General features: G+C 40.1%; 2 protein-coding genes across 2 annotated transcripts; one reads left to right on the forward strand and one right to left on the reverse strand.

Moving 5' to 3' along the window:
* Positions 1 to 1,108: 1,108 nt before the first annotated feature.
* Positions 1,109 to 6,289, reverse strand: LOC110930011 (alanine--tRNA ligase). The gene is made up of 8 exons (XM_022173218.2): positions 6,011 to 6,289; positions 5,766 to 5,915; positions 4,936 to 5,036; positions 2,245 to 2,337; positions 2,004 to 2,106; positions 1,838 to 1,912; positions 1,615 to 1,710; positions 1,109 to 1,421 (listed from the first exon to the last, which is right to left on the reverse strand). The coding sequence occupies exons 1-8, from the start codon at positions 6,092 to 6,094 to the stop codon at positions 1,362 to 1,364; spliced, it is 762 nt and encodes a 253-aa protein (XP_022028910.1). The 5' UTR covers positions 6,095 to 6,289; the 3' UTR covers positions 1,109 to 1,361.
* A 4,674-nt stretch (positions 6,290 to 10,963) lies between these two features.
* On the forward strand, positions 10,964 to 11,494 carry LOC118490526. Its single transcript, XM_035988215.1, has one exon. It carries the CDS (start codon positions 10,964 to 10,966, stop codon positions 11,492 to 11,494), a length of 531 nt encoding a protein of 176 aa, XP_035844108.1.
* The last annotated feature ends 4,525 nt before the right edge of the window (positions 11,495 to 16,019 follow it).

The raw sequence follows: 16,019 nt of genomic DNA on the forward strand, positions 1-16,019 counted from the left end.
TTTTAAAATCTAACAATAAATTAATTATTAAATTAAATTGTCACAAACTTGTATAAATGTCAAATCTATTGATAGAGAAATGGGTGGATGGGAGAAGAAAGAAGAAAAAAGATGTTAAACTTGTATGTCATTATCAAGTTGAGGTTTATGGATCTGTAATGTTCAATAGAGACACTCTATATGTCCCCATCTTTTCTAGACATTCCTAGTTGATTAGTTTCATACACAAAACTTGGTGGTTTGCTTGGTATCCAATATTTTTAAGTAGAATATACTGATTAATTGATACTAATTTTTAATCGATGTAAAACACGTATACAGTTGATTTTCTGTAAGTATCAAATTTTGGGAGTAATCAGTTCTTGATCCTATCAACCTCATTTGTTAGGATCTTAACCGCTTACAACCAACAAAAAAGGGAATAGATTTATATATGAAAGATTTGATATTGAAAATACAAGTTTTTAATTTATTTTGTAATATACCTTTTAAGGCCCCTTATGTGCCTTCAACACAAAGGTAGGTTATAGTATAAAGATGACAAATAACCCAATAGTGTAAAATACTTTGTAACTCCCTTCTTTGTGCTCATTTGAGTAACCTGAACAAACAAACCCATAAAATCATACCAAAAAATATACGAGCATGTACGAATACGATTCTATACCAAAACAGGTATACATATTACCGATGGCGTCTTGAGAAAGTTTGTTAATTTTGTTGCAAAAATACAGAATGGAAACATATAGGTTTAGACGAAGATAGATACCAGACCTTCACGTATCCCATTACTATATACGTGAAATTATTCTAGCACAACCATATAGATATAGATATAGATATGACGATCAGAAATAATGCAACTTTTAGAAGAAAAAAAAATAGTTTTTTTTTTTTAATCCAACACATCTCAAAAACAATAAATGTATGATTCAATTAAAATGTCACAATCTTGTCAGAATGTCAAATCTCTTGAAAGAGAAATGGGTGGAGAGGAGATGAAAGAAGAAAAACTTGAATTTTAAACTTTTAAGTCATTATCAACTTTGTAATGCTCCATGGAGACACTACATACACACAACTTGGTAAGCTTGGTATACAATGTTTCTAAGTAGAAAATAAAGATTTCCTGGAAATCGATATTAGTTTCAAATAATGTATAAAAGGTGTATACAATCGACTTTCTTACTGTAAGTGTCGATTTTGGTAGTAATCGGTCGTGATCCTATCAACCTCATTTATTAGGATCTTAACCGCGCATTAAAATATAAGTAATGGAAGATTTGATATTAAAAGTACAAGTTTTTAATTTCTTGAAACCAATTAATATGGCTTTTCTTTGCCTTCATTATAAAGATGAGTTATGATCCAATAGTGTAATATACTTTTGTAACTCCCTTCTTTGTCTTCATTTGAGTAACCTGAACAATCAAACAAAATCTCACAAAAAAGATATACGAGCATGTACGGATATGATTCTTTACCAAAACGGCAAAACAAGTATATAAATATTACCTATGGCGTGTCAAGAAAATAAATTCATTTTGTTGCAAACATCTAGAGTGTATATATCTAGTTAGAATTTATAAGTATCGTATCAAAAGTTACAAGTACCTTCACATTGACAAGATCTGAAACGTTGGAAACATGTGTACCACCACAAGGGCATCCTGGAAAATCACCTAACTTCACGATACGAGGAGTGCTTCCCTGCATAGTTGCAACATCAACTCGATAAGAACCATTAGACTTTCAGAGTCAATGAGACTGCTCCAAAGACATAACTTTGGGCGCACATGGTTTTAAATCCTGGATTCGCACTGCTTATACACATTACCTTAGGAATGTATTCCGGAAGGGCCCCACCACATAGCATAGAAGCTTCTTCATATGGATATACAGCAACAGAAACCTGAAACTCGCAAAGATATGTATATATATTATAATAAATCTATCTGTACAAAAGTAGATAAATAATAATTAAAATCTATAAACATACATACCTTCATTCCCCTGGATATCAAATTGTTTGCTTCTAACTCTAACTCCTGCATCTTGCTCTGTAATTCAGCCTGTGGAACTTTTCCCTCGTATTCAACCCATGGCCTAAAGAAAAAGAACAAAAAAAAAAACGATTTTGTAGTCAGCATCAGAAAATAGGTTAGAACAAGACTGTAACGAAATTATTAGAAAAGAAAAGAAAATTAATCACAATGTGTAGCGTGTTTAATCATATTCTCATACCCATCAGGGAAATGATAGGCTTTGCCTGGCTTCAAATGGCTTAATCCTACTTTTGGGAGACATACATCCAATAGATGTCCAGCCGAGTGTAACCTGAGATATAAGTGTTATTTTGATTAATAGTTTTGGAAACATATACACGCAAGCGATGTTGTAAAAGCAGTATGCATAGTTAGGTGGTTAAGTGACATTTCGGCACGTAAGCAAGATGTAAGTGGACAAATTAAGCAGTTCATTCACCACATATAGATTAGTTATCTTCAGATTACGCACACATATTAGAGTTAACTGTTTGATACAGTGTAGCTATGTTAGGTGTTGTTCTAGATTAAGCTAACTAACTGCATATAGGGCTGATCTCGTTCATGCTCAATTCAATGCTAAATAATCAACTTCGATGATAATTAAAGCAACTTTATGTAGGCTTGGACACTGGGTTTCATTGATGATTTTCATAAATTATAAAACAATAAACTTATGTTGTTTTGGTAATTACACTATTAAAAAAATTATATTGTTAAACATATTTAGTATTATTAAAGTTGAGGTATTGTGGCATTACCAATCCCCGACAAAACTTCATTTACAAATTTGAGGTGTTGCACTTTTGGCATATGTATAGTATACATGTAAATGCTTTCTTATTTCTCACAGCTATCAAAAATCAATTTGTGTTTTTTTCATATGTCTGTTGCTTATATAGATAGATCTAAACAAAACATCTCCATATTGATCCATCCACATGCGTATAAAAAGATAGACTTAGACTTATTGGAGTAATTATTTTCATTTTGTTGGTGCAAGTGTGTGGAAAACTGAAAATTAACCATTATTCACAAAACTTTACACTTTTCACCCCTGATGATCGGCAAACAAATCCATAACTTTAGTACTTTAGTCTTTACTAATAGAATGTTTAACTGCTCTTAGTTTTGATTAAGGAAAAAAAAATCCAAATCAAATATCATCAATGCAAAGACTATAGTCACTCTATAGATTAACAGAAAGTGCTTTGGGAATGACGGAATGAAATCTAGCTACTTAACCGCCTAATCTTGGAAGCATCGTGTGAACGTTTTACCTTGATCAAATATTTGTCTTTGATCAGACTTGCTAAGTGAAGCATGCAACTTGTATATTTGGCATTTTGGCTTAGGCGAAGTTGCAGCTTTGATCAGCTTGAGCAGACATGATTTACAACTAGCAAGAGATAAAGATGTCATCTTTAATTCTTGGTGTTCCAAGAAATCTGGAAAGGAGGTATAACCACTATATGTCCAGCTCGAGACTTCCGAATCTTTTTGTCAAAGTTGGATATAGAAGTTGATCTAGACTTCCATACTGAACAACCCATGTTCAGTGTTTGGGTCCAGTAGTTGATTTGATTCTCCATTGGACAGCCGTAAAGCGGGATATGTGTATCGTTAGCTTTTATTTTTCAAGTCTTTTAAGCTTGATTTATCATATAAGGTTTTACATTTACATACCAAAGACTTTTTATTCTCTTTTTGTTCTTCTCAGTATTCAGCTTTAAATCATCATCACTTACAGTTGTTAACACGGAGACCTAGCAATTGCTATTAGCGCCTAAAAACGATAATCTAAAACCATGAACTCAAATCCTCATTTACTCCCCAATTTAACAACTTAAAGCTCTCTACTTCATTGAATACTCATCATCATCATACTCAGTAAATCCCACAAATAGCAAAGCTAAGGTAGGGTCTGAGGAGGGTAGACGTAGACAGCCTTACCTCTACCCCGTAGGAATAGAGAGGCTGCTTCCAGTGAGACCCCCGGCTCGATTGTAGTTTTGTATCAAGCCTTGGACCTAAGACACATAACACTCAAAACAATCGGGACAGAGACTGACTGGTGCATGTACCCCCGTGTCTTTCAGCTATCAACATCACCACATGATGCATAATTAACCATCCCCCACTTTTAACGTTATTTTCACGAAAATAACATTAAAGTTTGTACCATTTCACTTTTGCCCCCCGAGCGCTCACACATATATACATTATATGTGCACACCGCAAGCGGGGCATTGAATACTCATCAATGGCTTTAATTTCTTAATCATTGAGCTTCAATTGGTGAATCACAAAGGGTTCCAAATCCTATAGTATATTAATCATTTGGATCGGTTATTCAGTTATAAATCATCATCGAGCTTACATTTGTTATCACGGCGACCTGGCAATTGCTATTAGTGTCTAAGATAATTTAAATCGAAATTCCCATCTACTCCCGACTTAACAACTCAAAGCTCTCTACTTCCTTGAATACTCATCAATGGCCATAAGTTCTTAATCACTTGGGTATCAATTGGTAAATCATAAAGCTTCCCAAATCCTATAGTATACTAATCATGAGGATCAATTATTATGCTTGCATAATAACACAAGTAACCACGAACACTAAATGACTAAATGTTGTGTAAGATTTTGCTCTGTTAAAAAATAACACTTTACTAGCGCATTCAGCTCTCAACTCTCACAAAAGGGTAGCAATTGTGAAGCAACCGAGTGCAATGAATGTTGTGAAAAGAGGTACCATTTGACTAGCCGACTCTACAGTAAGCAAACTAATCTCCAACTCCAAAACCAATCTAGTTCATCTTTCCAATTTATCAAACTTAATACTTTATATTAAAAAAAATGCTTGTGTTAGACTGAAAGTGCTTACCTAGAATAAAGCTTCCGTTTAGATTCATCAACTGATAGCACAACTTGAACACCTCCCTCAAGATCCTCAGCAGGCTTCTCAAAAACACCATAATGATAAACCTAATTTGATGGAGTTTGCCAAAATCAGAAATCATACCAAATTGAAGTAGGGTTGCAAATGAACTGAACGAACATGAACAAGGCCTTGTTCGTGTTAGTTCGTTAAGGAAATAAATGTGTTCATGAACCCCTCAACTCCGTCTTCGTATTGTAAAAATACCCCTCAACTCCGTCTACGTAGTGTAAAATTTTTATTTTTTTTCGGATTTATACAAAGGATACCCTGATCGATCCCTAAAAAAATTTGGGATACGCCTAAATTTTTGGGCTAGCTCCGCCACTGCCATGAACACTTACGGAAAGAGACTTTATGTTCGTTCATTAAGTAAAGGGACGTGTCGGTGTTTGTTCGTTAATTTTAGGTAACGAACTCAAACAAACGATCATGAACGCAAATTAACCAAACGAACACATACAAGCATTCATAAATAGATTCGAACATACACTAATATTTATCAACTATTTTATTAGTGGAAATTTTAAAGTATTTAAATAAAATATATAAAAAATAAAAAACCCTAATGAACCATTGAACACAAACTAACATAAACAAAAGAGCGTAAACGAAGTTCACGAACACAAATGAACAAACTCAGACTCACTTTATTTTTGTTCATTTAACTAAACGGACGAAACATTATGTTCGTGTTTGCTCATTTATGAACACAAACGAACTTTGTTCAGAAACGGCCCTAAATTAAATTGACAGGAAATGATACAGATACATACGACAGCGTTTCTGGATCGAACATCTTGAACAATAAAGTTGAATCGAGAAGAAGAAACGTCAGTTATAAAGCCAGTGTCGGAAGGCTGGCCACCACCTTGAGGGTGAAAAACGGTGGAATCCAGTATCAACACGTGTCTGCCATCATCACCCTGTATTTCACACAATATTTAAAAAAAAGTTAGGGTTGGGGGGGGGGGGGTGTTTATAAAATGGGAAATTGAAAGCGATATAAAATAACTCTGACCAGAAAGGAAGAGAGGAGGGTAGCAGTAGATTGAAGGTTGAACATGTCTTCATGGTATAAGAGGGTTGTTGGAGGATGATCCATGATGCTAGCTAGTTGTTTGTTAGAAACTTAGAATTTGGGGGATATGTATATAGTGAGTGTTCAAAGGGTGTAATTTGTTAGATTATTTCCGTTGGATGACGGAAGTTGCAAATGGCCGCCGTGGGAGCATCCTTGAAACTTCACTCCGGAGTCCCGATTTGTTTTATTATTGGAAAGAGAGGCAATATATAATATATTGTTTTTTCAACGGCCAACAGCCGAGCATTTTCGGCAGTGGCGGATCTAGAATTCCGACCAAGGTGTAACGTGTTATAAATAAGCCGTAACGAAATCGAAAAAACGTCAAATTTTTCGAAAATTTACACTAATTTTTCCAAATTTTTTTCGACCAAGGGGTAGCGAGGGTTACCCCTACCAAAGAGGTAGGTCCGCCCCTGATTTTCGGGACACTCGCTAGACGAAATGGAGTACTCCGAGTCCACCATCAGTTATAGGGAAATTCTGGTAACCCACTCGTATGTAAGCACGACGGTGAAATTACCTGGGTGTCCTATTGCTCACATGTACCTCACTCCGAGTCCATGTGACCCGACTCCAGCGTGGGATAGAACGAGCCCAATGGTCAAACCGGTTTCAAACAGTTTGGGTGTGAAACCTCGGTTTGTGTGTCCAGGGGGTGAAATCTACACACTACGTTCTCTAGCCAGTCGTTGTAGGAATTTAGGATAAAACTCTCTTTATCTTTGGTCGCAGCTTTTGTCAAAACTACATTGTCTAACTTCGGATTTTTATATGGGTGTTGTATTTGAGTAACTAATGTTCTTAGATCACCCGTAGTGGGGCGTGGTTTTTTAAAAAAATTGAAAAAAAACGCCTAAAAACGCCCCCAACCCATTACATAGGGCGTTTTGGGGCATTATTTTTGAAAAAAAATTTGTTTAGCGTTTTTAAAACAACGCTCAATATCCGGCCAACCATGTTGACTAGCCAATGGGTTTGGGGCACTTGTAGTTTCCTTTTTTTTTAACCTCAAAAATAATTGTTTAATAATTGGAAGGGGCATTATTTGGGCATTATTTCCACTACGCCACTTTTGCAATAACGCCCTATGCTGACTGGATTGCCACGTGTCGAATAATGCCGCATAATGGAGGCATTATTTTACTAAACCACTACACATGTTCTTACTGGAAAGTTTGGGGGATTGTAGCATTTCATTGAAGTTAGGAAGTGTGTTTTTGTTGGGAGTTACTATGTATATATATGTATGGTTGGTGGCATATCACATAGCCCAGAACTTTATCAGCCCAGTAATCATCCAGCAGCCCAGTAAGCTGTACTTAGTAATTTGCTGAATATATCATCAACCCATCATTAAAACTTAATATTATTATATCTTTAGGCCAGTTCAGTCTTAAAAGAAAACTAGTAATTTTACCATTGGTATTACGGTGTGAGTTGGTTTGGTTTGGTTCATCACGTTAACAACGAAAAACACTAAAACGTGAAGTACCAAAACGAAAAAAAAAATAGATGGACTAAATATATATACTACCAAAGTTAAAAGTGTAAAAGTAAAATACGAAAGACATTAAAATGAAAAAAAAAAGATTGTCATGTGTTAGCTTATGATCGGGTAAGATGAATAGTGAGACAAAACAAGTTGTCTTTTATATGTATATGCAATATGCAATATGTAATGTAGTGTAACATGGGACGAATCGTTAAATACAATTTTAAACGGGCAAATCAAACTGGATGATTGGTTGGGTCGGCAGACATGTCAAAACGATAATGTTTGCGATTTGAACCGATTTTTTTATGGTTTTGTTTTTATATTGTATGTATTAAAAACTTTAATAATGATAGGGATGCTTCATGATTGTAATACATACGGGTAAACAGCTGGTTCAATATCTAAATCGTCGGTTGCACCACTAAACCTGGAACTTGATATCATAAACCGTGAATCGAATCGAATACATCTCGATTAAGTTGAACCGGCCCATTTACTCAGCTAGGATGGTTTGGTCGTTTCTAACGATATCTAAACACCACTTCGTACGTTAGCGTCTTAGTAATATGAATATGATTCTCTAGTTAGGCGATTGCTTAGGCTGCGAGACGATTACATGAGGTTGTTGATACTTGATTTCATAGTGTAATGGAGAAACATTGAATTGTTTACCAACATATTATTTGATTTATTAAAAACAATAAATGTATCTTTAATTGTTTGGTTCAGTATTGAAGGAGGATTGGATAACAATCGTACACTAGAGGTAGGAGGTTATCATAATGAAACTTTATAGTGGGCCGGTTCAAAATTAATTTTTTTTAACCACGGCATCCTATGATTATAGAACAGGTCAATATATACTGTAAAACCTTAAATGATTTGAGTTTTCTCATTTAAAGGTTGTGATAAATATCATATTATTGACGAAGAACCAAGAGATGAACCCAGAGCCGTCCCCAAGAATGATAAAAAAAAATTTGGGCCTTGACGAGGTATGACCCGCATCAGCTAACCTGACCCGATCATTACCTATTATTTTATTATAAACAAATAATTATAAACGGTTATTCTAGAATATTCCGTCTTTGCATGGAAGATCACGCAACCAAATCTCCAACTTTTTGGGAAGATTATACAAATCCCTAACTTATCGGAGCCCACCCTAAGTTAAGGGAAACCCTAATAGTAAACTATAAATAGGGATAAACACCTAAGGTATGAATCATCTCACTCTCTTACAATTCCTCTCTCAACTCATATTCTTTTACTCCCAAAACCGAGACTTATTCTCACGCCGGAGGGTGGTTACAGGAATAACCCCATTCCTGTAACGAGTCCTAACGGTGTTCTGTTTTGCAGTTAGGCTGTTCGGGTCGCCAGGTGTTGAAGTCCTCGTTGGATACTACCGTGAAGGTCAGTGTTTCTTCATTGGCGCCATCCGTGAAACCAGATCAGTAGCAACAACAAGACTGAACCCCAATGGCAAGCGATCAGAACATAACAGCAACACCGAGTTAGGTGATGGTAACTAACAATCCGTTGGAAGAAACAAATCCCGTTGTTTCCACGCCAGTTTCACCGATGGTAACCAGGTCACTCGACTTAGAGTTTGAGGCAAAAGGACCCCCACCAGGTTTTGCCAGTACCGTTGCTGCTTCTTCCGGGACAATAGCAACAGATTTATTTTCCTACACTCCTTTACAGATCCAGTCAGCTGGACCAATCACAACAGGCGTAAACGTCTTTGCCTCAGCAACAACCTCTAATGCACAGACTATACGTCACAGCACTGCGCCGGTTATCACGTCTGCTAGCCCCAGCGCCGTTATATCGCAGGGTGGCACGCCCCACTACTATCAACCTTCAGTTACGTACGCCATGCCACCCCTGTATTCGGCAGCGCTTACAGCGGCGTTATCTACTCCGCCTCATCAACCTGTGGTCATGCCCGCGGGAATCATGAATGCCCCAATAACCCCAGGAAATCAGGCTTATTTTCCCAGATATTACTTTGCACCCCCATACGGGTATTTGCCCGCATACAACACGCCAATGTACGCTCCCCAGGGTAGACCCCAAGGTTATACTCAGCAATCACCATATGCGACGTTTATACTGCCTTGGTGGACTTTCCCAGCATCCCAACAGGTCTACAGTCAAACTCCTCCCTCGGCGGAGCCCTTATATGATAGAGGAAATACATCTAGACCTCGTTTCTCCCCAGGAAGAGGCCCAAGCTCAACAGTTAATGTTACTCCTATCCCACTCACTGTCACCCAGGGTATCAGCCAGGGCGGGGTAACCCCTCCTGTGCAACCCATCAACGTGGAAGAAGACGAACTTACCAGGCCATACAAACCGGTAGATGCTACTTGCAAGTCCAAATTCACTCGAAGAATAGCGGAGGCCCTTATCAAGGAAAAACCCAAGATGCCTCAGACGGTAGGCAAGTACGACGGGTTGGATGATCCAGATGATCATCTCGACCTATTCAAAAGTGCCGGGGAAGTAGCCTGTTGGCCTATGCCCCTCTGGTGCAAGATGTTTGTCCAAACGCTGGTAGGCGCAGCTCGCGTTTGGTGGGATAGTCTGCCCACAGGGGAAATTGACAGTTTCGAAGATCTAGATGCTAAGTTCATCTTACAATTCAGCCAACAACGCAGACACACAAAAGATCGAAACGAGCTCCTTCACATTCGCTGGCGAGACAACGAAACGGTGGAAAACTTCATTGTTAGGTTTAACAAAGAAAGCCTGGCAATCCCAGGTGTCACAAACGACCTGGCCTGTGGAGCTTTCCTACAAGAAGTAAACGATGATGAATTGTTAAGGACGCTTCATGGAAGGGATGGCGTACCTCCCACAATTGACGAAATACTAAGGATCGCCAAAGTATATGTTAGACAAGAAAAGGCCGTGGCCGCCAGTCATGCTGCCAACAGAAAAAAGGAGGCTCTGAAGAACCAGGAAGAAAGAGAGCAACGGGGTGCTAAAGGTAAAGGTAGGGGAGACCGGTACCATAGGAATCATAGGACGGACTCGAGGTATGATAGATCCAGAAACACTTATTCAAGGAATGAGTCCTCTAAACCACGATCTGACTACCCCAACCTGAGCAAAACACCAGCAGAAATCTTAGCCTCGGAGAACCTCAAGTTTAATCCTCCAAAGCCGCTGAAAGACAATCCCAACAAAGACACAAGTAAATATTGTGAATACCACAAGGGAAGCGGCCACGATACGAACGATTGTTTTCAGTTAAAAAAGCAGGTGAATATTTTGTCAAAGCGGGTAAATTAGCACACTTAGTAAGGGATATCAAGCAGGGCCCACCCGCCGTCAAGGAAGAAAATGGTAAGGCGGCGGGAAAGAGACCGTGAGAACTCAACATGGTACACGCTGACAAGGGAAAAGGGGTAAAGTGGAGTTTCCCCACGCTCGAACCCTGGATGTTAGCAACTATGACCATCGAACCTCGCGTAGAAGATTTGCACCTTACCACGGATGCTCTAATCATATCCGCTGCAGTAGGGGATTACCGCATGAGAAGAATCCTGGTAGACACCGGGAGTTCGGAAGACATTATCTACGAGCATTGTTTCAACAGAATGCAACCGGAAGACAGAAAGCTGCTTGAATCGGTACACACCCCCATCAAAGGTTTCACTAGAGAAAAGGTGGACCCAATTGGTCAGATTACTTTTCCAGTTACGTTTGGACAAAAACCCAGAGAAAGAACCATACTCCTAACTTTCCTCGTGGTACGTGCTGAGTCATACAACAATGTGATCATTGGAAGGTTCACTCTAGGGAAACTGGACGCGATAGTCTCTACGGCGCGAGGTTTTATGAAGTTCCCTACCCCGCGGGGTGTTGCAACAGTGTTTCGTGACAAGATAGGGGAGATATTAAACGCTTAAAGATGTCGCCAAGGCCCCACCAGAGCCATTGGTCCAGAAAGATGGGTGTTAAGCACACGCCACCCGGATCAGATAGTTACAATCGAAGACAGCCTCTCTCCCGAGGTCAAAAACGATTTGAAACAGCTGCTGAGAAGGAACATCGACATCTTTGCTTTCGAACATTCCGACATGACAGGAATACCCCGCGATAAAGCGGAACACAGGCTAGCGACACTTCCAGGCATTAAGCCGGTCGCACAGGGTAAACGCAGTATGGCTCCGGATCGAAAGGCAGCGGTTGTTAGAGAGGTACGAAAATTACTCAGAGAAACACAGTATCACACATGTGTACCAAACCCGGTGATGGTAAAGAAGCCCGACGGCACATGGCGGATGTGCATTGATTTCAAAGATCTAAATGAAGCATGCCCCAAAGACGCATATCCATTGCCTGAGATGGACTTCAAGGTTGATTCCCTGGTCCCTTACAGGTATAAGTGCTTTTTGGACGCCTATAAAGGATATCACATGATTAAGATGTCCAAAGAAGATGAAGAAAAAACGGCGTTTCACACCGATATTGGCATTTTTTGTTATACAAAGATGCCTTTCGACCTACGAAATGTCGGGGCCACCTACCAGCGACTTATGGACAAAGCATTCGAAACACAAATTGGCAGGAATTTGGAAGTATACGTCGATGATCTTGTGATCAAAAGCAGGGAAGAGAAGCAAATGCTAGAAGACATTGAGGAAACTTTCCAAAAGCTTAGAGAATACAACATCAAACTCAACCCCAAGAAATGTTCTTTCGGGGTAGAGGAAGGAAAGTTCTTAGGCGTGATAGTCACCCGGGATGGCTTTAAAGCTAACCCGGAAAAGGTGGCCGCCATAACGCGGATTCCCTCTGCAAGAACCTTGAAAGAAGCGCAAGCATTAAACGGGCGTTTAGTGGCAATCAACAGATTCTTAGCAAGACATACCGAGAAATCTTTGCCATTTATAAAGACGTTGAAAGATTGCCTCAACAAAAAGAATTTCAAATGGACCAGCGAAGCGGAAGAAGCCTTGCAAGACATGAAACGTTTCATCGAAAGATTACCCATGTTGACAACGCCATTCCCTAAAGAAGTGCTCAAGATGTATTTGGCAGCGGCCCATAACGCGGTAAGCGCGGTACTCATGGTGGAAAGAGATGGGAAGCAGACACCCATATACTACATCAGCCGAGTATTAGCGGGACCCGAAACGCGGTATCCAACCCTGGAAAAGCTGGTCCTGGCACTAGTTCACGCCACTCGGCGATTGAGAAGATATTTTCAGGCGCACTGCGTACAGGTCTTGACGAATTACCCGCTACAGCAAATTTTGCACAAGACAGAGATCTCCGGAAGATTGGCCAAATAGGCAATAGAACTAGGCGCGTTGGATATTGAATACCGAAAACGAACAGCGGTCCAAGGGCAAGTAATCGCCGACTTCTTAGCTGAGATCCCTGAAGGAGAAACTATAGTGGACCCTGCCATCCAGGACATCCAAGAGTCCAGCACTGCCCGACAGACCTGGAAACTGTACACTGATGGGTCGTCATGTAATTACCCGCACTTTCGTGCGTTGTTACTACTCATTATACTCGTTACGCCTAGCACCAGAGATTCGGATCATAATGTAACTATATCAGATACATCGCTATACCGCGGTATAATCGAATAATTACGCATATTCTATCACTATTACAAGGCTATTTTCGTAAATAATAACACTCACGATGATGTTGAGTGAGGACCTATTCTACCCTCCTCGATAGCCTTGAGGTATCGAAACGTAAACAATCAACGCTAACAAGGACTTTCAGGTGAGTACCATGCCTCCAGCCATCGTGACGATGATGGCAATACGAGCAAGTAGTACCCCGATAATCCTTGTGGCATATCACATCGAAGAACGCACTCGAAGGCACGCGTAACTCGATCATCGCACCGAATAACGAATATATAGATACGTATATACGACCCTTGTGTGACTAATTATAATAAATAAATAAATAATAAAATAAATGTATGAAAATGTGTGTGCCCAAAATTATCGCAACGCACGAGCACGAGAACCGAAACACCGCTGAACGGACAGGACCGTCCGAACGGACAGGCCGTCCGAACGGACAGGCTGTTCGAACGGCTGGGCCGGCCGAATGGTTGGGCCAACCGATCGGACAGGCCGTCCGATCCGGACGGGCCGTCCGATCCAGGCCAACTTTCCCTCCTTTCCTTCCTCCTTGCCTATAAATACCCCTCAGTCACGCCAAGAGCACTTGATGTGACTGCTGCTGCTCGACCAGAAGTTCCAACCTCTTTATCTCTCGATTTCTCGCGATTCTTGTAAGTTTTCAACTCAAATCTTGTACTTCTTTGATCTATATGCATTCCTTAACCTTTCTATCTTTCAAATTCCAACTATTAACCATGAAATCAACGGATTTGGGGTGTTCTAGAGTGATGTCATCATGAAGTTCTTATGAACTTCAAGTGTTGGCCTCATTCCACCAAGAACAACTCAGATCTAAGGGATCTTCACAAAAATAAACAAGGTTTCACATCAGATCTACACATAATCATGAATAAAAGGATTGAAGGATGGTTTTCCAACTTTCTTTCAACTCTTTTACCCTCAAAGTATTCAACCTGTTGGTCAAAAATCTGATTCCTAACGATGAAACAACCAATTTCGGGTTAAACAAGGGAAAACCGCCAAGAACGGCAAGTTCTGGTGGAACGTGGTGATTCCCGGCCGATAGAACAAGCCGGTTTTGATGGAATTTCAGTTGTTTAACACGTCACAACAACGTCTCGACCAAAACCACCTAAAAACATGCAAAAATTTGTCGAAAACAGCTGGACGGGCCAGTCGATCGGACAGCCCCTCCGATCGGACAGGCTAGCCGATCGGACAGGCTGGCCGATCGGACAGCCCAACCGATCGGACAGGCTAGCCAATCAGACAAGCTGGCCGATCGGACAGCCCAACCGATCGGGCAGCCCATCCGATCGGACAGTCCATCCGGACGGGCCAACCTTCGGTCTGATTTTCGTTCAATTCCGTGTATTCCGATACCATTTAACGCGCTATCCAATAATCATGTAATCAGTCTGGAATCAGGGCATTCTCAGGCATTATCCCGTCAATCCAACCAAATACGCACTCTGAGTACACATGACTCCTTTTTATCGAATTTTGGGTGTAACATACGTTCCTTATAAATTGAACTCATCAGCAAATCATTTAATCAATCAAATTATCACCTGCGAATAACTGTTTGCATAGATATACGTGATGCTAGTTACATATGTACTAGGACTTATACTCGTGACGTCCCACCACGACTAGTATAGTACTATTGCGCCCGACGGGAATTTTGTTTTTTTTTTGTCTAGTTATGCCATCGAAGAATCGAGCATCGAGGACTTAGCTGGTAGTATCAGTTTTTTGAGTATATATGTCGTGTATTACGTTTATGCAAGTGGAAATTCGCAGCACTTTTAATCTATTATACTATTACATATCAAACCTGTATACTCGCCAATACTTTTGTATTGACAATATTTTAACGTATGTTGCAGGTTTAGTTGAAGTCTTCATCAAATCAAGCTAGGAAGTCTAGAAACTCACAAAAAATCTAGGTTGTCGGATTTGAATTGTTCGAGAGGACAAGAAATCTGTGATGACTTATGTGATTGTATTATTTGTTAGTATGGGATAACGAATGTAATAAATATTATCGCAAAATAGTTGTTATGGATTCTCTTGAGCAATCTGATTCGCCTAGTGCCGCGCCCCGATGATTCCGCCATCGGTTGGTGTGTGACACGTCAAGTGGAAAAGGGTCGGGGGCGGGTCTAATGTTGATAAGCCCAAATGAGATAAGACTGATGTACGCCTTACGTTTCGATTTCGAATGTTCCAACAATGAAGCAGAATACGAGGCGCTACTCGCGGGTTTAAGAATGGCCCAATCTATGGGAGCCACAAGGGTTGATGCAGATGTTGATTCCCTGTTGGTTAATAATCAAGTAAATGAGACATATGAGGCCAAAGATGAATCTATGGCGAAATACCTGGGAAAAACAAAGGAGCTCATGGCTTCCTTTGATAACGTCACACTCAACCACATTCATAGAGGCAAAAATCAAATAGCAGATGCTCTAAGCAAACTCGCCACCTCGGGCATGGAAAATGAGGTCAAAGTTGAAACACTACTGGCACCGTCAATCGAACAACGAAATGTTTCCGCCATTACAGCGGATGAACCTTGCTGGTACACCCCAGTACTGAGATTCCTCACCAATGGGGAATTACCTCCTGCTAAGGGCGAAGCACAGAAGATACAAACGAAGGCGTTGCAATACGAAGTGAATAACGGCGTCCTGTATCGAAAATCATACTTAGGACCACTTTTGCGGTGTGTCTCTCCAGCAGAAGCAAAGTACTTAATCAGCGAGATTCATGCGGGCATATGTGGCATTCATGCCGGACCCCGGGCAGTTGT

The sequence above is a fragment of the Helianthus annuus genome, chromosome 3, assembly GCF_002127325.2.
Source record: "Helianthus annuus cultivar XRQ/B chromosome 3, HanXRQr2.0-SUNRISE, whole genome shotgun sequence".
NCBI classification, from domain to species: domain Eukaryota; kingdom Viridiplantae; phylum Streptophyta; class Magnoliopsida; order Asterales; family Asteraceae; genus Helianthus; species Helianthus annuus.